General features: G+C 36.0%; 1 protein-coding gene across 2 annotated transcripts in view; it reads right to left on the bottom strand.

The window, feature by feature from the left end:
• Positions 1-25,950, bottom strand: part of LOC124643464 (PTB domain-containing adapter protein ced-6) — an 83,542-nt gene continuing 57,592 nt past the window's right edge. For both annotated transcript variants that reach the window (XM_047182455.1, XM_047182454.1), the window contains exons 2-11: positions 16,354-16,471; positions 12,608-12,772; positions 8,221-8,456; positions 5,926-6,028; positions 5,186-5,363; positions 4,535-4,649; positions 3,890-3,978; positions 3,096-3,185; positions 2,300-2,679; positions 1-1,342 (exon numbers count right to left, since the gene is read on the bottom strand). In XM_047182455.1, the coding sequence (XP_047038411.1) occupies positions 1,265-1,342; positions 2,300-2,679; positions 3,096-3,185; positions 3,890-3,978; positions 4,535-4,649; positions 5,186-5,363; positions 5,926-6,028; positions 8,221-8,456; positions 12,608-12,772; positions 16,354-16,470 (1,551 nt within the window). In that variant the 5' untranslated portion in view covers position 16,471 and the 3' untranslated portion in view covers positions 1-1,264. The remainder of the gene's footprint in view (positions 1,343-2,299; positions 2,680-3,095; positions 3,186-3,889; positions 3,979-4,534; positions 4,650-5,185; positions 5,364-5,925; positions 6,029-8,220; positions 8,457-12,607; positions 12,773-16,353; positions 16,472-25,950) is intronic.

The following is a 25,950-nucleotide window of genomic DNA, read 5'->3' as shown; positions in this document are numbered from 1 at the left end:
TATTATAAATATAAATTTATTATTGAAAATACACAATTATGTATATCTTTTGGCCTTAAAGTAACATTAGTGTACACAATACTAAAACAAAAAAATAACACTAATGACACAATATTCAATACAACAGTTCTATGACCACTATCATACACGTTTAAAAATAAAACATTAATTTTATTTATTTATAATAATCAGGAGTAAAAATAGTTATTTTTTATAAAAAGGTATGTTCTTGGAATGTTGGCCCTAAGTGCTTCAATGTCATTCGTATATTCTACGATTTTTTTGTTGTAACTGGCAACATTTGGGAAGCGGCCATTTTGTTTTTACGTTAGAAAATTGCGTAGCTTTTATATTACAAAAGATTATTTATGTATTATGGGGGTTTCAGCTTCTTATAGATTCTATCTTAATTTCCAAAAAGTACTAAATATATAGCTGTTTTCCCATGCAAAGACTTATGCATTTTATTCTGTACTTTTCAAAGTTGCCAGTTACAACTTAACATTAATGACGTTAATTTTTAACAATAGGTTAGTTTATTTACACCCTGTTAGACGATTCTTATCATTTTCGATTCAGTCGAATTTTGGACATTTCATTTTAAAATAACAATTTGAAGAACCTCAACTTGAAAAGAATTATCACAGAATATTATGAGGCCATCTTCAAATTAAAAAAAAATCGTTTTGTAAAAATTTTGCTCCTACTTAAAATATGTTTTAGTCAAAGTTTGTCTCTACCGAAATACATTTTTAGTCCTAAAAATCTATTGGAGAAATGTTTTTTTTTCATTACAAATAATGTTTCAAAAATTGTATAATTTTCCAATAAAGGCACTTTTGGAATGACATTGAGCGTTTTCGCGCATAATCTTAAATATATCACCGTAAAAATTTTTAGTTTTTTTTTTTTTTCATTACTATAAAAATGTTTTGTCATATTACTGGTTATTATTTTGACCTTCAAGACGCAGTTAGGAAAATGGTGACAGAATATTTAAATTGCTAGTCTATTATCACGTAAAAATCAAAAATATTTTGTAACCAATAACATGGCAGCACATGTGTATAAAAAACCTTATTTCAGTTCAAACAGCACTTAAAACTACATTTCATTAATCCACAAATACATTTTTTCGAAAAAAAAATCATAAATTTTATTGCATTTGTCTAAAATTAAGCTGTATGAACGAAAACAAAAAGTTTTAATTTACCTAATTTTTTAACTATTCAATTTTTACTTTATGAAAAATGATGTTTTTTGTTTAATTTTTCTTCAAAGGATCGAGGTTGTCTATTGAAAAATCATCGTTTCCAAAGGTGATACCTCGACTGAATCCATCCTGGAAAGAAAAATAAATTGATATAAATACACAGACACATTAAAAAAAAATAGCTATGATATGTATAAAACAACGACAATGGAATGCAGATGGAAATAATGAATGCCACAAGATTTTTTTATGGCCGACTGTATATTGTTTTTCAGATTTACAAGTTTCAAAGTACCTAATCATGACATGAACCTTGTATTTTGGTGGTCTTTACGAGATACGACTGGCACGGTTTACAAAATGATTTCTTTGTCCCATTCAATGATTGTAAGGTCAGAATGATATTCAAGCTTGAAAAACAAACATAATAAAACGCAAGCATAAGTTTTTGAATATTTCATTTACCCCTTAGCTATATTAGCTTGCTAGATTAGTGCCCAGTATAAATTGATGGTTCACAAAAATCATACTGTTTGGTTATTTCTTTTAGTTTATTGAACTGAGATGACTCTGTGTAGTAAAAAATATAATGTAGTAATGTATTTACCCACATAATAACGTATTTACAAATTATACTAGGCACTAATTCGTGATTATTATTCGCGTAAAACAATATAAAACACATTTATTGACAATAACCATTGACGATCACACTCGCTATTTTATTTATTTCTTGAACTTACCGATCATCTAGCTGTCAAAATTAAATAAAAATAATTTTAAAATATTGTCGATGTTTATTTTAGTAGAATTACCAATAATTTTGTGTAATGGCAACATTTAATATTGGCAGAATAATCACAAATTGTGATACATTGTTTAGTTCTTATCTCAGATCAAAGAAAGTTCTTATAAGTTTTGTTACCTATGATGTATTTAGAAAGACGCCTGAATTAGTAAAATATAGGTACCTACTTTGCTTAGCTGACCATCTCTTAATTTCTACCATTCGTTCTGCCCAATACTTCACAGATAAAAAACAGATTATTCAAACAAAGTATAAAAAATATAGAATTTAATACACACCTTCATTTCCGAAATAGTTTTATCTAGGAACCCATTGAAATTGCTGTCCAACTCAACGGCAGGCTTCTCGCTAAGGTTGCCAAAACCATTGAAAGTCGAATTGAAGCCATTGCCGAAAATGTTGCCAGATTTCTGCGTGTCAAACGGGTCGAAACCACTGAGACCGTTCGTAAAAGAGGTTGTGTTAAAAACCGATGTTTGTAGGTTGAAATCTGCAATGTCGTAATTCGGTTTGTTGGTTGACGGGAAGGGTTGGGGAGGAGCTGGGGTCGGTTGTTGGCTGGGAAGGGAAAAGGGGGTGGAACCGAATAAGTCGCTGCCGTTGATGGCGGGTTGCTGTTGTGGTGTGTGGCGTTTCGATGCTTTTGGTGGGGGCGCCACTGTTGACAAAAATTGTATTGTTAATTAAGTACATCATTGGTATAAAATGCACTTATAAACATTCTTTCTTGTGTAGAGAGATAATTAAATAAAGCAAAGGAACTATATTCCTATAAAATAGCTCCACTTTATTTTAATGACTTCCCGTACAGTCGTTTTGCCTAGATCTAGCCCCATAGAAATGTCTCCTAACGCCCATAGAAAACATCCCCAAGAGCTTCTACGAAGCATTCCCCAGATCTGGCACCTAGGAAGCATCCTCGAGCACTTCTAAGAAATATCCCTTAGCACCCCTATGAAATGTCCTTTAACACACTCTGAGAGAGTAACTCCTAGCGCCACTAAAGAGTAACTCCTGGCGACCCCAGGCTAGCAACGATACGATTACGACTTGTACGTAAAATGTGTCACTTACAAAGTGGTGGCGTGGTGGTGAGAGCATTGTCGTGCGGCGGCGCAGAGAACCGGGACATCGGCTCCGACTCGAATGCACGAGGGTCGAAGTCTGCAATTACAAGAAAAAAATATATATAAGATATTCAGCATCAACTTCAAGTATCGTCATCATCAGCCTTTTTAATGCCTTCCCGCTGGGCTGCGGGATCCTCCTCTCATACGGAGAAGGATTGAGCGTTAATCACCACGCTTGCTCAATGCGGGTTGGTGATTTCAGACTTTACAATCCAGGGGCCCGATTCTCCTAATTTTACTTAAGCGACATACGATTCGATTCGACTGAGATTCAATCACGACTCGATTACGATTGAAGCGAATGTGGCATTCCGCTATTTTTTCTTTATCCTTGTTTTTAGCCTTTTCTGTCATTTAATAATGAATCATTTTGTCTGCAAATGATTTACGATTGCAATATGATTGTAGAGTAAACTACCGTATGGACCAAAATCACCAAAATGGCAGACCAATCGCAAACCAATCGAATGTCGTTGGAATACGATTGGTCTTATATTAGTAGTAATGCCCGATATGGTTAAAACTGCTATTGCGATTCGATTTCGATTCGATTTCTATTCAATTTTGACATTATTAACTTAGGAGAATCGGGCCCCTGGTTTCCTTGAGAAGTACATACAAACTAAGAACAGTTTCACTGGTACCTGAATTCGAACCTCATACATGAAAGGTTGGTGCTTAATCACTAGGCCACAGCGAGCTACAAAACAAATAAAAGTATAATAAAAATAAACGTACCACTGTCTGAATCGGAGTTGAGCAGCAAACCTTCAAGCTTGGTGCCTACAGAGGGGTTCTTGTTGGATGACAAATCACCCAGGAGTTTGCTGGAAAACAAGAAACATTATTAATATAAGGCTTACTATGTAGACAAATAAGAAATACAAAGATCGGACATTCCCGGTTGTCGGATATATGTAAAACTTAGTAAATATTGTGGTATAACTTGAAATATCGGCTGTCATTTGGTAGCCAGAAAGTCTGATAACCAGTTTTACAAAGGGTTAGGTATAGAGTTGCACGGTAACAGGTTGAGGGGGTCAGATGGGCAGTCGCCCCATGTGGCACACATGTGCTCAGCTGCATCCGATTAGATTGGAAGCTGACCCCAATGGGGTTGGGTAGTTTAGTAAAGGCTCGACAGATTATTTGGCACAATGTAGGGCTTTTCTCCTAGATCTGGCGCCGAAACATACCCTAGCGCTCCTAAATGATGATTCACGTAACTTCTTTGATAGACATTAAATGTTTTAGTTATTTACTTTATTAACTCCTTACTTTGTGCACCTTTTAAGGGCATACATAACTGATATTGATACTGTTTCCAATATTTCCGTTAAGTATGTATTAATGTCGCTGCAAATAAATAAGTAAATAACTTACCCAGTGCCAAAGCTATGTTTGCCGTTATGTTGCGGCGGCGGCGTGGACAGCAGCAGATTGTTGTCGTTGCTCGAGTTGAACGTGTCTGTCGAGTTGTTTGACAACGCGTCTGTGCCTGAAATAAGTAAGATTTTCTATTAGTTAGGGTGTCGGTTTTAAGTTATACATTTTTAGTAGTAGTTTAGTACTTAGTACAGTATCTAGTTATTTAGAAGGTAGTGCTAAGTAATAACTTAAGCAAGACTAGAAGAAAGGTTTAGATTTCGGCATTTCTGCTATCTTATGAGAACTGTATTTGTCACCATAATTTAGCGGAGTCCAAAATGAAGCTATATATTTTATAATTATTTGGTTGGTTTTACGTGGTTATAGCATGCGCTGTACAGTTTTCCTCAAGTAACTTTGACGCTCTGTAGTCAACTGTAATGTTTTGTGCTTACATTTTGACTATCAACCCCAACCCAAACCCATCTCTCCTTTTTACGAAACTCTCCGTGTTCCAGGGTCGAAGGTTACTCTTTCATACCATCAACATATTTAAAGGGCCTACTTTATCAAGAATTTAGGACCTACTTCTCCACTACTCTCTATATGTCTCTCCTTACATCCACATAGCTTAATATCACTTATAACAAGTTCTCAAAAACTCACCAGTCTCAGTATTATTATTGTTGTTACTGCCATTGCTGTTAGCGAACCCGTTGGCGAGAGTCAGCGACGCGATCTGCTTCTCCAGCTCGGGGGGAGGCTTGAACTCCGTGATGTCCGACAACTTGTTGCGCGACAGGTACGACGAGAGGTCGTCCTTGTATGTGATCTTTGATAACTCCTGGAAAATTGAGAAAGACACATTTAAATAAATGTTTTGTTTGCTTACAGAGGTCAGTTAAAGCTGTTGGAATGAAAAGTGAAAAATATTCGTAAGCAAAATGAATTGTTTCTTGATGAATAGGCTGCGAAACAATAAATACATAACGAAGTTAATATTAGGTATCTTCTTTGCAGGTAAAGGTTGGTTAGACTTATTTTGGTCGCTCTTTAAGGCTACCCAAGAAGCCATTAGTGGGGCGCTAAGTTTAGCAAGGGCGCCAGGAAGTACAAACTTTTAAAAATAGGCCGCTGGGACTGACGCTGGACGCATACATTGCTGAATGGATTTTGAGGAAATTTTGCAGTAATATAGCTTATACATCAAAATAATATATCTAGGCTACTTTTTAAAGAAGTACGACCCCACGACGCGGTTAAAACGCCAGAATTATATATAGGTAGGACTCCAGAATTAAATAAAGTACGCCAGAATATAGGGAATATATGGCGCCAGAATTATATAAAGGGCGCCAGAATTATATAAAGGGCGCCAGAATTATATAAAGGGTGCTATTAATTACCTGTAAGCGATTTTTGTATGCGTTCATCTGTAGTTCTAGCTTCTTGTTTTGTAGCTGCATCTTCTGCATCTCTATGTATTTGCCGTTGTCGTTCAAGAACCGTCTGAAACGTAGAAAAAAAAAACAATACTTTAACATCATTCAACTATAATACTTAGGTATTAGAGTATTTTGTTGTTTGTTGTTGTAGTATTTTGTTCCCTTTTAGGGAAAGCAAGACTCGGTATTATTTAGAAGCCTATACTAATCCGAAGCCTCCTACTCATATATTTTTGAAGAAGAAAACGCTGGAGAGAGGACCTAGACAACTTCCACAAGGACTGGCCACAAATGGCGACCGAAAGATGGAAGGCTATGGGGGAGGCCTTTGCCCAGCAGTGGGACAACATAGGCATATAAAAAATTTTACATATAAAAAGGTTTATACACACTGTTCCGCAGAAGCAGATATCATAATCAGTACCTACAAGTTATAAGCTAAGGTATGATCCCCTAGCCTTAATCAGAAATAAAACGTCAACTCGCATCACAATAACTTCTTGTATTCACTTTTAAAACACAATTTAATATCAATCGTAAGAAAACATAGTTTATCAGTCCACGAAGGAAGCGCATGGGAAGCGCGCGCTCTATCTGTCAAAATCTCTTTTTAGTGTTGTCCTCACAGTAGAGGTAGTGTTGTCCGTATAAAACTAAAATGATTTAGTATACTTCGGTAAATATAGTATAGTTCCTTAATGTATGAAAAGAGAATATAACATACAGAACAACACAGGATAATATTAGTCTAACAAAGTTAAGATGCACAATATGTAGTGTGACTGTGGAAATTAACCTACCGTAAAGTAAAGTAAGTGGGTACCTACATTTCCATCTATTTTTAGAACATTGTCAACTACATTAACGAAAGCTTGATTCCGAAAGGGATGCCCTTCAAGGTTACAACAACAATGATGTATTATAACCATTGTCATTATATTAAAAAAAAAAGAAACATTCAACCTCTTTTCAAGGTACAGTAATGGTTTTTATGGGTGATGAGTCATTTAAATGTTTCTGAGTAGGAATGCACTTATTTACTAAAAGGCAAAGGTGATTATTTCGAGGAAAAAAATATTTTTAAAACGAAGCCATTTCTTGACTTTTCTTGTGAACTGATTAACATCGGCCAAGTGTGAGTCGGACTCGCGTTTTAAGAGTTCCGTACCGGCAAGAAAATGTTTGGTGTATAGGAGCTGCTTATTTTGTTCTAGTTTTTAGTATTTGTTGTTGTAGTGGCCATAATCTATCTATACTAATATTATAAAGAGGAAAACTTTGTTTGTTTGGTTGTAATGGATAAACTCAAAAACTACTTGACCGATTTCAAATATTCTTTCACCATTAGAAAGCTATATTATCTGCGAGTAACATAGGCTATATTTTATCCCAGTTCGGGCAGTAGCTCCCACGGGACGCGGGTGAAACCGCGGGAAAACGGCTAGTAATATCTACATAATCTGTGAATATTTCATCGGTCTATGAGACGATTCATGAGATACAGCCTGGTGACAAATGAACAGTGTAGTCTTAGTAATAGCACAGATTACTATGGTAATAGGGACCCGTTTTGTCCTTTGGGTAAGGGACCCTTAAACCTTGTGTCAAAGTTTTTAAATGCTTTAGGGAGATATCTTATAATTGCTGGGGCGATTTTGTTTATTTCTGTGAAACAAGTTTTTTGACCAACTAATATCTTATGTTTATTTGTCTGTTTTTTGACCTGTCTTAGCTTTGATAATGTTGGTGTTTTTGTGTAATATTTTGGGTTTCTCTGTAACCAATTTTAGCCAGCATTTAAAGTTGATGTCAAAAGGTTTGCCTCATCATAACATACGTATGTAACTATTGTGCTTAGTCGTATTTTGAGAAAGAGATACATAGATCATCTGCCTAGCCTTTTCCTAACTATGTTGGGGTCAGAGTACCTGATTAGAGCTCAATCCTTCTCGGTGCGAGAGGAGGCCGTAGCCCAGTAGGACGATAAAGAGGCTGATTTGAAATCCTAACTAATATTATAAATGTGAAAGTAACTCTGTCTGTCTGTGTTTTCTTCACGTCTAAACTACTGAACCGATTTGTGTGAAATTTGGTACAGACACAGTTTGGAACTTGAGAAAGGGCATAGGATAGTTTTTATTACAAAAAAAAAATAAATATTCGCCATCTATTGGTCAAACCAAAAATCTGCCGGAAGTCAGTATTCCACGCGAACGAAGTCGCGGGCAAAAGCTAGTATCGTATAAAAGTACGAACCTGTAGGCCAAATCAAACGCCTGGCCAATAGTAAGCGTGATCTCCGACGCCAATTTAGTAGATATAAACACGAAACACTCGTGTTTCTCCATTGGTCCGTCGTGGCCATTGACGGCGTTGACTGTGCTGCCACCTTTCGCTATGAAGGAGAAGTATTTCTTGGCACCCTTGTCGTCAGCGCAGTAGGATATCCGGTGCAGAGGGAATTGGTACATTATGTTGTTTGATCGCGGTTCCTGGAATTAGAAAAATGAACAATTAATGATAGTAGATAGATTAGACTGGAAAGCTGTTGGAACATGGCTAGACAGATGACAAAATCGACAGCCAAACAAATCATCAGTTTTCGTCAGTACGAGTGTGCTCTAACTTTTCTAAGTTATAAGTACCTACTCTCTACTAAGTATATCTTGGACACTAATGACTGAGTAAAAGGTGAAGAAAAAAATCTTAAAGAGACCTGGACTAGTCAAGTCAGAAATTGCCAACCCTCTTTGTGCCTGACAGTAGGAAGGCTGCTGATGAAGATGACATTGATCAATGGTAAAAACGTGAGATCCACGTGAGTTCCATGAAATGATAGGATTCATTTTCACTGTCACCATAACGCTTTTCTTAAAACGGCTGTGTATTTTGGATAGTAGGTAAACAGTTTATACATAGTGTCGGCAAACTCGCCTTGGTGAACAGGCCATTGACTAAAACCATCATAAACAAAAAAACAGCTGACATCCGTCAAACGAAATTCCATAACCAATCAAAAGTGTCTGACCAACCACAATATAGAGAGCTCATTTCTTATGACCTTGCGCGCGAGCACCGTGACGTGAAAGCGACGGAAACGCCCGACTGTGCCCGAATGCGCCCGAACGCAACCACCATTGATTATAGGCGGCCTATTGTGTACTGTAGTTATCCTTTCTAATTGCTTGTGTTTTGTGAGTGAATAATAGTTTTGTTTGAGTTTTGACGAAGCTAGTAAGTCTGACACCAGTCTAACCAAGGGGTATTGGGTTGCCCAGGTAGGTAACTGGGTTGAGGAGGTCAGATAGGCAGTCGCTTCTTGTAAAGCATTGGTACTCAGCTGACTCCGGTTAGACTAGAAGCTGACCCCAACATAGTTGGGAAAAGGCTCGGAGGATGATGTTTGAGTTTTGACGAAAAGCTATGACGAGGTCTTACCCCCGCACTCAGAGACATTAAATGATTACTTAAGTCACTCCTTAGTGACAGATTCTCATAGAAATTCTGCACTAAGGAACGGCTTAAGTAACCATTAAATGATTCTGAGTGTGTCCATTAGTGCTATGAGAAGATAACGGGGAAAGATTTTCTTGAAAAGATTGTCTATGGAGTTTTTTTGAAGGTTCTTTTCTATGGAAACCTGGAACCGTAGAACTGGTGTGACAAAAGCCAATTTAAGATAAAAACATTTGACTTAGCCTTAAGCCTTTAGCGTAGGGGACATGAAAGGTTTTTTCGATTTTTTTTTATCTCTGCGACAATAATTTGGGGGATTATAGAGTAGAAAACTGCACTAGCTAGTCCCTCTAAGAGAGTGATATAAGGGTGCTGAAAGAAAGGTCCCTAAACCCGCCATATTAATTTTGAAATCCTTTACGAACCAGGGCCACCGGGCTACGGCAACTTTTTCGAACAATTCCGCAGCCCCGACAGGCTTTTTTCCATCCAGGACTATGAATTCGTGAGAAAATACATCTCAACGGACTAATAACTACTAAGCACAATACATACAGATCCTAACTCTCCTTTTTCTGTGAAGTCGGTTAACAGTTGATCGCAGGAAACAATTTATAGTAGTTAGACGGCGAATTATGAACGTGTTGAGTTTATAATGCCAGTTATTTACTTTGTTAACTTGCACGATATCTAACATGGTCGTTTTTAGATAATAATGAATGAATACTGGTATACTATCTGCCTAGCCTTTTTCTATATTCGTATTCAATCTGGCTGGTGAAAAACTAACGTTTTTATTAAGAGGCTGAATGTACCCAAAACACTCTTTCTTTCTCAGAAATAGAGAGAAGGCTGTTGACGCGACGATCGTAATGTTCGTAATACACTTATAAATTAATAGCTTAAAAATGAGTTGATTAATCAAAAATATAAATTAACCAAGTTCTGTATTTACATATGGACTCGTTAATGTTACTTATCAATGTACCTACGTTGATAAGTAATACAGATATTTTTGTTGGAAGATCATTTTAAGAGGTAAGTTTACAATTTTTTTGTATCGAGAAAACTTTTCGATTTTTTTTTTTTAAATTAACATGGTTCTCAGAAATACGTATTGTCAAGATTAATATATATTTTTTTCGCCGGCAAAAACTATACATTTGGCAAAAAAATTGTTTGAGACAAGCTAATTTCGGCATTCAGCGCCTTAATAACTATCTATTTTACCGCAGTTTTATTCGCGTCCCGTGGGAACCACTGCCCGTACCGGGATAAAATATAGCATATGTTAATTGGAAAGATTTTAGCTTTCCAACTGTGAAAGAATTTTCGAATCGGTTCTTTAGTTTCGGAGCCTTTACAATACAAACAAAAACCTTTTTATTATATTAGTGTAGATTATGAAATAATCAAATTGGGTCTCTGAAGTTAGTTCTTTGTTTATTGTTTTTTTGTCAATAAACGTAACATTTACGTATGTATGTATAGTGGTGTATGTAAACAATGATTACTCATACCTTCACACATAAGCGGTTAAAAGTGAAATCATCTGTACAAACAGCAAAAATGTGTCTTCAAACAGCTGTTTTTAGGAAGGAAATGCTCCAAGTACTTAGATAGAACTAATTTAAATATCTAAAGAATTTAATTGTTTGCTTGAACGTGATTTTTGGAACTGAACAAGGAACCGCAATCATTTTATGTATATGTAACACAGTTTTTTTCAAATAGGACCAGATTAGCACTATGAAAATGTTCTCGTTCGTTCATTTCTATGCTAAACGCTCCGAAACTACAGAACCGATTTGAGAAACTTTTACACTGTTGGGGCGCTACACTCTTCCCGAGTAACATAGGCTATATTTTATCCCGGTATGGGTAGCGATTCCCCCGTGACGGGAGCGGGTGAAACTAGAAACAGCTAGTATATTTTATTTATTTGTTTATTTAATACAAAGAAAGTAAGTCTATAAATTCTTTTGCTATCACTACAGACTAAGAGTTTGCGTGAGAATATCGTAAGTAATATAAAGTCGTTGAGAACGAATGTGAGTAAAAGTGATAATGTGTATTAAGTAATAATTGATTTTGCAGTGTTTGGCGTGTGTGGGATGGGAATTTTGCCTGTATGTACGTTGAGTTTGTCTCGGGTTTTAAACGTTTATATGGTAAAATGTCTAGTTGTGATGGGTTTTGATTAGGGCTGCCATCTCGAATTTCGCCAAACCCGGACAAACATTAAAAAAACCCGGACATTTGGCGTAAATCGCATTTTTTTCACGAAAGAGTGCGATTTTTTTAAACAAAATAATACCTTATTTGTAATCCATTTACTATTAATTTATACTTAAATTCAATGAGGTGCTTCCTTACATGGAAAGTGTCCGGGTTTTCCCCGGACACTTTTTGAAACCCCGCCCGGACGGCCCCCGGACGGTCTCGAAACGAGGACAAATCCGGGGAAACCCGGACGGATGGCAGCCCTAGTTTTGATGGAAATAGCAAGTAAGTGCAACATAAACCAGCTTTGAAGTAAAAATCGCATCCAAACCGGTTCATCTGTTCCAATTTGAACAATTCTTTCAATGTTAGATAGCCCATTTATCGAAAACGGCACTTATAGGCTACGTTTTATCCGAGTGCGCGGATTAGCATCCACGTGGCACGGGTATCTATCAGAAACATACTTAACAGTTGTGAAGTTAAACTATCCTCGGTTCACATAGGCTTTATGTGAAATATATTATGTATAGGGCCTCCAGGTAGGTACGAGAAGTTCCCTAGAGATGCCGATGAAACTGCTTACGAACGCCAGTCTAGCTATACCCTAACAGAAAGATGGTCATAAAGAATGTTATAACTGCGTACATCATGCAATAAATAATCCAAACTAATATTATAAATGCGAAAGTAACTCTGTCTGTCTGTCTGTCTGTCTGTCTGTCTGTCTGTCTGTCTTTTCTTCACGCCTAAACTACTGAACCGATTTGTGTGAAATTTGGTACAGACATAGTTTGAAACTTGAGAAAGGACATAGGATAGTTTTTATTACAAAAAAAAAAAAAAAAATATTCCGGACATATAGCGCCATCGATTGGTCAAATCAAAAATCTGCTGTTAGTCACTATTCCACGCGAACGAAGTTGCGCGCAAAAGCTAGTTAAGAATAATAATTAAAAGTTACCTGTATAGCAACTCCATCGACAGAGATGGTAATTTCGACCTTTTTACACTTGGCGCCATCCTTAGCTTCGGATTTCTTCAGCTGTTGTGTGAACTGAAGCTTCTTTATCGCGTCCTTCACTACTTCGATGCCTTTCGGCTGGTCTACTTGTGTGCAGCCGAGAAACTGAAAAGAGAATAAGGAGTTGGTTAATATTCGGCGAAAATATAAATAGGTATGTATTAGGATCTCACTTTGGTTTCGCTCGTAAGATACTAAAAAGACCATGTTTAAAGTAAAATCTGAGAAAACGACTTGTAAAACCAAAATAATAATAAATAAAATCCCTGTTGCCCTCTTGTTGCTTTTCAGTGACTGATTCCCGGGGGCCCAGTAAGTGAATTGGCGAGTCTCCACCTGCCATTTTAACATGTATTTAATACATTGTCATCGGCAGGTGCCATAGTTCCCGTAGTTTCCCCATTCCTAGTCCATTAGCATCCCATCACAATAGCCTAAGTAGTTTTCATCCATAGTTAGCAATAGTTTAGCACAGAACCGGGGATTGTCCTTGGGTACATTTCTATAGTGTATACAGGGATAATCGTCGGTTTGTGTCACCATTTCATTAAAGTTGTCTCAAAAGGGCTTCAGCGTGTTGGCTTCGGCCCCACGTTCGCCTCCCAAAAATCCAGGACTCTATAGTCCCGAGGTCTGGAAGAGACATACATTTATAATAATAATAAAAAAATCTTCAAATAATTTTCATGCCCTAGAGTTGGCCAAGACACTTTTACTTTTTCTTTTCTTATTTCATTTGTACTTATTTATTAATGAACGAAACAATACTAGGCTTGAGTGATTCGTCAAAAGGTTTCGAACGGGGCATACTTATTTGACGACTTTTTGAGAAGGCTGTTTCAAAATATTTTGTTGGCAGTAGGTTTGTCTTTCTATTCCTTCTGTTCCTGTTCCTGTTACAGCCTTTTTTTTTATCGTCCCACTGCTGGGCACAGGCCTCCTCTCACACGGAGAAGGATTGAGCATTAATCACCACGCTTGCTCAATGCGGGTTGGTGATTTCAGACTATATAGTCCAGGTTTCCTCAAGATGTTTTCCTTCACCTTTTTTATCAGCTATTGATCTCCAAGATATACTTAGAAAGTACATGCAAACTTAGAAAAGTTGCATTGGTACTTGCCTGACCTGGAATCGAACCCACACCCTCATACTCGAGAGGTTGGTCCTTTACCCACTAAGCCACCACGACCTATTCCTTCTAAAGACTATGAAACCCTTCGATGTATTGTTGATCGATGATGTAATGCTAAACTTTATTCAAAATAACGTAAGTGTTTTGAAAAACAGGCGAGCTTTTAAAACGATCTAAGAGTGCATGTTAACGAGAGCAAAAACTATTTTTAAAAAGGAAGTATTTATATTAATGTTTATACCTTCATGTCAATCATAATAAAAACAATAGTTTATAACTATAAAACTACAATAAATAATAAATGGCAGCCATTTTGTTTAATTATTGAAATAACAAACGCAACGGGTCATGGAGAGGCCGTGAGAATTTTTTTCTATCAATACTTTTTGAATTTATGATTTTATCGTTCCTATAGGCCATACGCCATAGGGATTAGTCCTTGAGTCAGCCATTTTATATCGAACCACTACCACTAGCAAAACCTAAAGATCACAAAAAGCGCCTAGTCAATTGAGCTTGATGATTGGCAAATAAACTTATTAGAATCTTGAATCCTCATAGAATTTTTTTATAAAAAAATTGCAAAGCACTTAATCCATGGTCGTCGCCTCTGTATCCATCCACCGTTCATGCTCAAAGCTATGAGGGTTCGATTCCCGGTCAAGCTAGTAGGTACCAATGTTATTTCTCTGTTTTACATATATGTACCTACTTTCTAAGTATAACCTGGACACATTTAACGTAGTATATAAATAGCAAGGAAACCTCTAAGGAAAAGCTAGACTGAAATCGCCAATCCACTTTGAGCGCGCGTGGTAATTAACGCTCATTCCTTCTCTGTATGAGAAGAGGCCTGTGCCTTACAATTACAATGAGACAATAAATAGGCGGATTGTTGGTAAAATTCAAGCCTAATATATTTAGCCAGACAAATTAATAATTAGATTCCCTAACAATTAGCTGAAACCGGAGTCCAGATATCAGTGACGTATCGCTACGCCCCCTACATACCTTAGATACGAACCATCTGTGGCCGCCACGTGCGAGATAAACTTATCTACTTCATTGTTTTGATATTAGAAACTGCTATTGTTTATTTTGTTTTGGAATATCTTTAAATTGCGACCACCCACCAAACCACTGCTATTTCTCCTATACATGTCTTCTTCTTCTTCCGAGCCTTTTCCCAACTATGTTGGGTTTGGCTTCCAGTCTAATCGGATGCAGCTGAGTACCAGAGCTTTCTCCTATTCATATATACAACATGTAACTTAATTAACGCACATCCTGAAATTAGTTTGTTCAGAATCGTTTACTGAATCGATTTATATCATTTTTTATATAGGTAATTTTTTATCCCAAAAATAATTAAAACTACGGAAATTATTGTCATATTAACCCTGTACAGTCAAAACAAATTCAAATAGACCGTAACTCAAAGTAATAAGACTTCGTGTATTGTCGGCTTTTTCCGTAGTTTCGTTATGTAGTGTCGAGTCGAGCGGCGCGCGGCGCGATATTTGCGTGCGTAGTAGTATGACCAAAAAGTTCTCCAAGAATTGGTATAACTGATTTTGTAAATAACAATCCCACCCAAAACAAAAATGTGAAAGGCTGCCAAGTTCGATAATATGGGAATGCTTCGCCTATAAAAGAAGCGAGATCTGAATAAGTACCAAGTTTCATATACATACCTCAGTTAAAAATAGTTACTTTTTAATAATGTTACTTGGCAAGTTTTCACACACCTTGTTATAAACCTACTAAACGCAATGAATCAAGTATATAATTTTCTATTAAAACTTGCCAAGTAACATCTTGTTGCTCAGGTATCTGGGTCGATTACGTCTCATATGTAGTTGTTCTCAGTTGCATCCAAAAAAGGTTGAAATCGATATCTTTATGCCTATGAAATGCTTATCATCATCATTCTCCTGCCATCCCAATTTTGTACTGTCCATACTCTTCTATCTAACATTATCTCACAAGTAGGTACCTAACATTATTTCCAGCCATATCGTCTTTTGTTATTCAATCACCATTTCACCATCTCGAAATACTCAAACGTCACTTAACTTCAAGTCCTACTTAAAAGTACTTCTGTCGTAGAAAACGTAAGTATGCCGAGTGGTGCTTGAGCCTCCCTTTAAATTGAGTGGTGTTTCAGTATTACTCCGTTAATCTATGAGGATTTATGAGGATTGAACATTTTTAGCAGTCGCTACGGGTAGTCAGAAGCCAGTAAGTTTGGCAACCAGTCTTACCTAGAGGTATTGAGTTATCTGAGTAACTGCGTTGAGGAGATCAGATAGGCAGTCGCTCCTTGTAAAAAACTGATACTCAGCTGCATGGGGTTGGACTGGTAGCCGACTCCAACATAGTTGGGAATAGGCTACCCAGATGTTGATGACTTTTTAGGAGATTGTCCGTTAAGACATCTCTGCTAGTCATTTTGTTCTCCATGATAATGGATACTCACGTATTTCTTTTACTTAAAGTTTTCTATTGAATCTATGAGGAGTTTTAGTGGTTTTTATGAATCTGTTTACATACCTTAACAAGGTATGCCACGTGACCTTTGACAAGGGCGTCGGGCGCGTGTATCCAAGTCCTGCCATTGGGGGCACCATTTTGTTTGCCCTTACCCTGCCAGAATAACAGGGTTGACATCCTGAAACAAACAGAAAGAGATATTATAAAATAAAGTCCAGAATTAAAACTTTCTTCATCTCTCATTTTCGATCGATTGGTGAAACCGAAGCAAAAACTGTTACGAAGATTTTGAGGTCTTCTTATCGAGTGAGCTGCAGGTTTAATCACCTAACAAGTCCTAGTGTCAGTTTTGCTCAAATCCGCCTGACGGCCTCTGACGTGGAATTATAACAACGAGTTCTTGCTACTAAATAGCATTCGAGGGCTTAACATGCCCTTCCAAGCGAGAAGTTTTTGAGGACCTAGTGTCCTAGTGAAATAGTAAATACACTACCAAAAGAGATTATTAAGTATGTATTTATAAAAATATTCCGTAAAAAACACCCTTAGCATATGCTTGAAAAGAGACATCCGTTTCCACTTCTTTACGCTGTGCCTGTGCCCTACAGGGTTCATATTAGAGTCCTTATTATTTCTAATCATAATGTACTAGCTGTAAAACATATGAAATGCTAATAATGAATTGATTATTGTTTCTTTTTTTAATAATTGATAGCACGAAAATAAATAAACATTGATCTAAACTCAGATCAAAGAACTGAGGATCTAAAAATAACCACAAAACCAAAGTTTAGAAACATATAGGGACCCATAAATAAATCATCGAAATTCGAATCGCTAAACAGGAACTATCATTTCATTCATTGACATTGATTGACAATTTACATTCAGGACAAATACTTACTACTACCAGCTCCAATACTTACTACTAATAATTTCTACCTCTATTGTTAACACACGAAACACGTTTAAAACATAACTTAAGCTAAATGTGTCGTAAATTATATAATGTCAGTTATACATGGTGTTTTATTGAATGGAATTTATCGATGACATTATACATGGTGTGTGAAATATGTAGTTATTAAATGTATTTGTATTTTTTTTCTGCGACGTTTTTTAAGATTTTTTTTTTTTTCAATTCAGGCGCGAAAATTTGAACACATATTTTACTTTTCTTCAAATACTTACTTTAGATTATTTGAAACTTACAGTTAGTTACTTTTCAAGAGTTACTTTTAAAAAAAAGGAATAAGTATCTAGATCTAAGACATTTTTATGTTTTGAACTAATTATAGTATGTTGTACGTACCTACCTATTATATTTATATGGCTTGACTAATATTACAAGCTAACTAGGAATGTACATAAAAACAGTATACCATCTTCTCAATAACATGGAAAATTAATATAATTTTTACTGCACGTGCACAAACGCAAACACTTAATTATTTACTTATATAGCAATGTTTAATAATAATAATTTACTCGGTATTATTGTAATAAGATCGTGTGAATATTCCTTATGTAATAGAACCTATGAATGTTAAAAATGTGACTGTCAGTCTGTCACACTTTATCGAGAAAACTGCTGAACTGAATTTGATGAAGAAGAAAATACTTACTTTTTTCACGGAAAAATCGTTTATACACGCTAAGCTTAAAAATTACAGGCTATATGCACTATTTAAATAAATAATACGATATGGAATCCGTTTTTTTAATTTCACGAATAAAACAGAGATCACTCAAAATCCTAGAGATGTACTAAAAAAGTAGCTACCTCAGAAACGCAGGTAAAACCGAAAGCCACAACTAGTTTTACATAAAAACAGAATTATTTACTTATATAATATTTTAATAAGATCGTGTATGTTGGAACTATGCACCATATAATACGATGATGTATGGCCATTAATAATTCCTGCGTTGTAGGAATTGCATATTATTGTAGAAAAAATGTGCATGTTTGTTTGTATGTGTGATATCAAATACGGAAGCTATGGGTTGTAATGATATTATTATGGGTTTGTTACATTAATTTACACTAGACAATTTACAGGCTATGAATTAATTATTAGCTGTCCGAAAATATTTTTAGAGTATGTGTGCATTTCTAGAAACAATTTTTAATCAAATAAATTTTCATGTAATATTGATAGTAAAATCATCATTCTCTTGGTCGAATGAGTTTATTTCAATTTTATAAATTCACAACGCTTGGCGCGGTCGGTCCGTGGATGGGTGACCAACTTGTTATAAGTAACAAGTTCTTGCGTGTTGCGGAAAGCACGATAATCTGTAGGTCCCGACTGTGTGTCCCGAACATCTCTGGCAGTCAGAAGCCAGTAAGTCTGACAATCAATCTTACCAAGGGTTGCCCGGGTACTAACTGGGTTTAAGAGGTCAGACAGGCAGCTCCTTGAAAACACTGGTACTCAGCTGCATGCGGTTAGACTGGAAGCCGACCCCAACATAGTTGGGCAAAGGCTAGGCAGATGATGATACAGTCAATATATTCATTCATTCGCTTTTATACTACGTCTTATGTCGGTTTCTATAAATAAATCACGAAGGATGTTCTTAGCAAAGCTTCTTCTAATTTAAGCACCTTATACTTAACTTCTATTATTTATTATTTACATACGTATTACATAATAAAACTCGTGATTCTAGCCCACGATTGTTTTTCGTATAATATATATTAATTGATAGTTATTTATACACAACTACATACGTACTTGATACATCGGTTCATCAGATATGTGAAGGTAAAATACACCTATGTATAAATGATATTATCTTGTATATAGTAGTCAGTTAACTTTATATAGCGGTCATAAATATGTTTTGCAGTAGAATCTAGAGTTATCTGTATACAGTAATTCAGTACATTTAAAATGTAAAAAGTCTGTCTATGATAAACTCGAAAACTAATACTGCTGCATTAGTTTTAATGCGGTTTTCATCTATGTTTGAATTGGGTTCAAAAGTCTCTCTGATCTCTCTGATCTCTCTCGGGTGGTGTCGGATTACCGTCCCATCGCGCTATGAGAGTGAAGGAATAGTGAGTGCACCTGTGTCTGCGCAAATGCTTGTGCACTATAATATGGCTTATGTTTAACTGATCACTGAGTAACAAATAGCAGACAAAAATAGTAAATGATCACCAAAATGAAACTCGCATTTTAATGTAAAATTATAACCAAAGTTTTAACACTTTGCTATCCTATTTAAATGAAATTACTCCAAAATAAATCATGCGTAAGCCAAAAATAGTAAATGATCACCAAAATTAAACCACCATTTTAAAGTAAGATTATAACCAAAGTTTTTAAATTCTGCTATCCTATTTAAGCAAAATGATTGTTATCCCAAAAGTAGTAAATGATCATTAAAATTATACCAGCGTTTTAATATAATATGATAATCAAAGTTTTTACATCTTGCTATCCTGTTTAAGTAAACTGACTCCAAAAAAATCAGTTCGGCCTGATACAATAAATGTGATAACATTATGGGGACCCTTTTCCTGCACTAGGGTGGAAAATTGTCTATTGCATGCCTCTAAACAGGATGAACCTCCTTTAAGTCGTGGTGGCCTAGTGGGCAAAGAACCAACCTCTCGAGTATGAGGGCGCGGGTTCGATTCCAGGTCAGGCAAGTACCAATGCAACTTTTCTAAGTTTGTATGTACTTTCTAAGTATATCTTAGACACCAATGACTGTGTTTCGGATGGCACGTTAAACTGTAGGTCCCGGCTGTCATTGAACATCCTTGGCAGTCGTTACGGGTAGTCAGAAGCCAGTAAGTCTGACACCAGTCTAACCAAGGGGTATCGGGTTGCCCGGGTAACTGGGTTGAGGAGGTCAGATAGGCAGTCGCTTCTTGTAAAGCACTGGTACTCAGCTGAATCCGGTTAGACTGGAAGCCGACCCCAACATAGTTTGGGAAAAGGCTCGGAGGATGAGGATGCATGCCTCTAAACAGTGCGATAAGAGTGTGTTTTCGAGAGAGTGTATTGAGAAACACATTCTTCTTCTTCTTTCTCCTGCCCTGTTCCCAATTTTACTTGGGGTCGGCGCAATATGTCATTTTCTTCCATTTTCCCCTGTCACTCGTCATACTGACACTCACTCCCTTCCTATTCACATCATCTTTCAGGAAATCCATCCATCTTTTCTTAGACTGACTGACTGGGGATCGTGTCCGGGCGGGCACAGCGCGGCGTTCGCGGTGCGGTGGGAGGGGTGCATATTTTGATAGCGCATGCATTGCAAGCCGGACACATAACTTAATATGGCATCATAATACTTTGTTTGGTAATAAGCCTACATTTTATGGCGATCACAGTGACTTATTTAGGCAAAAATAATACATTAATTTGGTCGTCAAGAGTTGGTGATCATTTACTAAATTTGGTGGTCGAATACAATTTAAAGTGGAGTCGTGACTAAAATAGCTGGTACTATTACATTTTTAGACTTTATTTTTCTGGTGTTCAGTAGATATTTTTGGTTACAAAACTTAGGGTATCAAAGCATTTTATGGTGGTCATTATATTTGTTCCCCTATAATATGTCCTGCGCAGTTGGCTGATCTTACGAAGAACAGTCGCCATGGACGACAATAATTCAAATCTCTAGTAAGTAAGGAAAACAACCGATAGAATATTGAAATCAGCGAATCCGGATCGGATTACTAGTTCAAGATAAATCAATTTCTCAATCTGTTCTTAAGAACGGATAGTGACGAAATGTAGAGGAAGCTTATGTCAGAACGACTGTCAGGAAAATGCTTGTGAGTATGTGCTTGTAAGTATTTAAGTAGATATTATGAATGTGCCTTACATTTAGGTGACTCAGATTTCAGAACAATTACATTTGCATAAAATGTTTTCAGATATTGTTACAGTTATAGACCTCGTTACATAACTTTGACGCTGAAAAAAGGTGACCATACGCCATTTATAAGTCTACAGTTTGTTTCACTGTTTGTTTGGACACGTTAACCTCAAGAATTAGGTATTAGATTTGAAAAAAATATTACAGTGTAAGATAGCCTATTTATCAGGGAAGGCTATAGGCTAGTTTTTATCCGAGTTCGCGGACTATTTTCCTTGGTATTGTATTGAAACCGCTGGTAGAGGCTTACCAAAATATAAGTTGAGAAGGTCAGATAGACAGTCGCTCACTGTAAACCAAAAGTACTCAGCTGCATTCCATTTGACACAAAGCCAACCACGACCCCAGGATGATGAAGAAAAGGCTAGCCAATTATTTAAAATATCAATATACGTAGAAAGCTTAAAAATAACTTTTTGGTCCCAAATAATATGCATGCATGCAAACTTAGCATGATCATATTCACATAACACAATTATGCAACGATTTCCGTGTGTCCTACGCTAATCGGGGCTGCCAGATAAAATTACATTTAATTACCATGATGCCAATACTGAGAATAAAAAGATTGTCGAGATAATACCAAAATGGCGGAACACATGACCAATTAATAAATTATTTTGTGTAATTAGTGGATGTAGTTAATTAGTATGTTGCTTAAATGTTGGGAAAGATTTTTTTTGATGTTATCTATGTGGGTGACAATAATTAAGAGGATTTATATCGCATTTTTTTATTGGGTTATATGTCTTTAGCTGTTTCTCGCGGGTTCATCTGTGTCCCAGGGGACCTTTTTCCCGCACCCGGATAAAAATAGCCTATGTTACCCGGGGATAGTGTGAGCTACACTAGCTACCAACAGTAAAAGAATTTATCAAATCAGTTCTGTAAATTCGGCTAAATGTTTCCTCTTTTTAGGGTTCCGTACCCAAAGGGTAAAACGGGACCCTATGGTTTTCGCTCCTCTGTCCGTCCGTCCGTCCGTCCGTCTGTCACCAGGCTGTATCTCATTAACCGTGATAGTTAGAGAGCTGAAATTTTCACAGATGATGTATTACAACAAATACTGAAAACTATAACAACAAATACTGAAAACTAGAATAAAATAAATATTTTGGATTTTTTTTTGCTAATTTTTGCTCTGGTACGGAACCCTTCGTGAGCGAGTCCGACTCGCACTTGGCCGGTTTTTTATATTAGCATAGACAGTATAATATGTAGAAGTAGATATCTTTCCAAGAATATCTTGGACACCAATGACTGAGTAAAGGTGAAGGAAAACATCTTGAGGAAACCCGGACTTAAAAGACTGAAATTTGCAATTCGTCTTGGTGGTGATTAACGCTCATTCCTTCTCTGTATGAGAAGAGGTCGCAGCCCAGCAGTGGTACAGTAAAAAGGCTGATAATGATGATATTCTAAATAAACATTACAATAACCAAAAAACAACATAAAGAACTATCAAAGATACCTTTAAACTCAGTTCATCTGTTCATCTTAAAGGATCTGGTTTTAACGAGACCATCCCAAACCAAACTCTACCTTAACTTCACAAAAATAGATCACAAATTCCTTTGTAAACCTATCCCTAGTCTGCAACTTAAAAACACAAGCGACTATCAACCTTATTTCGTGAGCATTAAAGTTGCGTCCGACCAAAGAATGTCAGTCATTGTTTCTTTAGACTGTTAAAACAAAAAACGACTTTGTGACCTAAAGAATAAGGTTGATATTTGTACGGTTGATAGAACGGCGGTTGTTACGTTATAGCAATGCGGATGGCGTCGAAGTTCCGTACTAAGTACGGGGTGATACGGCGGTTACGCACACAGGCGCAAGTGGCCGTTCATTCACACTTGTCATGCGTAGGGATGGGCGATGCTCGATAGTTGCTACGATAGGAGACAGTGGTATTGTCGATAGAATTGGTTGAAGTGAATTTATAAGAGCAACTTTTTTTTAATTTCTTGTATTAATTAGGCATTACTTGTTGAGGAACCTCTTTGAAAGTTATAAAAAAAAATGTAGAGTCTGCAACATAAATCAATATTTTAGGATTTGGGGAGAAAGAACTTATCACAAAGTAAGATAGTATACTTGGTTATAAAAAAATAAAAATGAGACATTTAAGTGAACGGAAAACAGCAATGAATTATTTTGTTACAATTTGTATACTTCAATTCTCAGAAATCTGTATCGGACTTTCCAATACCGATTCTAAATAGAGGCAAAACGAGGTATGACTCAACAAGTTAGAAAAAACCTGGACTGCCTCGATTTATGCTAACAATAACCTTTCAAGAGGTTTTATAAAGTTATTATTCAATATTATGAGTAACGTTCAATGAACTCTGTTGTATTTCTTTTATTATTTATTTTTAGTTTTCTATGTCTGATATAATACAAAGGGGAAATATTTATTTGTCGTTTGTTTGTACTCAAAGGCTCTGAAACTATTAAACCGATTTGAAAAATTGTTACCCTATTGGAAAGTTCTTCATTCCCGAGTAACATAGGCTATATTTTATCCCGGTACGAGCAGTATTTCACACGGGACGCGGGTGTAACCGCGGAAAATCTAAGCTTAGTTTTTTTGTTAACTACTGTCTTGATATTGATTAACAATTTAGTTACACGTGATAGTCGGATTTTCTCAAACTTTAAATATGTTAGTTTGTAATTATTCAAATGTGTGGTTTTATCTGTGTTTTTTATATTTTTTGTTCAAAATTATTGTACATTTTGTGTAGTTCATGTAAAGTTTTCCTCAAAAGTTTAGGTTTTTATTATTTTTGTTAATTACACTGACAACAACAATAACTAACAAGAAACAAAAATAAGAAAACCCTAAACTTTTCCCTTTATTTTAATAAAATCTATATGTAAACGATAAAACAATAAAAATCAAACTCTCATACTAATTAAGCGAATAAAAATTAATAATATTGACAATAAACATAGCAGCATTAAATCAAAATAATGTTTTATAATTAAATAAAATATGCCATTATCATTGTTTTATTGTGTGTTGAAAGATACCGCAGTCACATTTATTGTGTTTTGTAGACGTTTACTTGATTTATTATATTATAACCCATTGTTTACTATGTGTATGTTTATTCAGTTGCTATGGCAACTTAGATCTAAGTCTTTTTTTCTTAAAAACAATAATTGTGGTCTCAAGTGGTCTCAAATTAAAAATATACGAAGGAAATTGTATAAATATTAAGGAAATATCAAGGAAAATTGAATTTTTTTTTATCCCAAGAGCACCGAAATATGTATACATTGTCACTGGATGACATAGGCATATATATGATATGACATATATATGAAATTATATACGGATAGTGGCAGTAACTGCTAGTCATATTATTAATAAGCAACCAAATCATGTAACACAATTATACAAAAATATCACCTAGTCATACTAATAAGCAAGCAGACTGTGCAACATAATTCTATTATGATTTTTTTTTATCATCTGTAATACACTCGTGTCCATAGTCACGATTATCGACTGCGCCCATCACTAGAGCTTGCATAACACGACACACACACAGACACCGGACGCCGAGTAGACTGGGTTATTGCGAACTATCCTTTAGTTAAGAATATACTGGAGATAAGCAGATCTTTGTTATTTTAGTCAAGCATTGTTTTTGCATGTAAATGTGGGGTAAATTATAATTGGGTTGCATTCATACTTAAACTAGCGACCCGCCCTAGCTTCGCACGGAATAACAGTGTTTCCCCACTATTTAATGTATGTTACTATACATATATACCTTCCTCTTTATTCACTCTATCTATTAAAAAAAACCGCATGAAAATCGGTTGCGTAGTTTTGAAGATTAAAGCGTACAAAGGGACATAGGGACAGAAAAAGCGACTTTGTTTTATACCTACTATGTAGTGATCTTCGCTTAGTATAAATGAAAGATCGCTGGACCGATTTTGTGCAAACTTCACATAAACCATCTACTAAATAGTCCGAACAAAGCCTAAACATTTGGTTTAGATAGGTGAGCCTGAATTTGAGTTATAAAATTAGAATGAAAAGTGACATTAATTTAAACAGACTAACTATTCTATATAGGATAGCTATATGTATAAAAAGTAGACTATGTCCTTTCTTAGTTACTATCTGTGTTCCTTTAATTTAAATTGGATCAGTAGTTTTGGCGTGAAAGGGTGACTGATAGACAGAGCTATTTTCGCGTTTATAATATTAATATGGATGACGACTATTTATGTCAATTTTTTATAAGTTTATTATTTATAACATGTTTAGATCGGCTTCCAGTCCAACTAGATGCAGCTGAGAGTCAGCGCTTGATATGGAACAACTGCCTATCTGACCCTATTCGAGTTACAAAACCGAGCCCTCTAATACGAGTTTTGAATCTTCCACCTTTTTGACCTCTATCTGAGTTAGGAAAAGGCTAGACAATCTTCTACCTGACTTTAAAAAGTCTACTCTATATCCAATTTTTGAGTCGTTCCAATAGGCATATAGAAGCAATAGAAGACTTTTGTTTGGTAGATAGATTTACCTCTATAACATGTAGTGATTTGTCCCACTACTGACTATTCTAGGACCAGGATGACCTATTGTCCGACAGCCCGTGACGTCAAACATGAGTCATGCCTTCCTCATAATTGATCAGTTTCTGTGAAGATAACCGGTGACTTCGGTGCAGGGATAACTTTGTTTTTAACTGTTTTCCTTGGTAGTTCATGGTTCTTGAG

This window comes from Helicoverpa zea, chromosome 27 (genome assembly GCF_022581195.2).
Source record: "Helicoverpa zea isolate HzStark_Cry1AcR chromosome 27, ilHelZeax1.1, whole genome shotgun sequence".
Taxonomy (NCBI): Eukaryota; Metazoa; Arthropoda; class Insecta; order Lepidoptera; family Noctuidae; genus Helicoverpa; species Helicoverpa zea.
The sequence above is the reverse complement of the archived record's forward strand: the minus strand, read 5'-3'. Positions and strand labels throughout refer to the sequence as shown.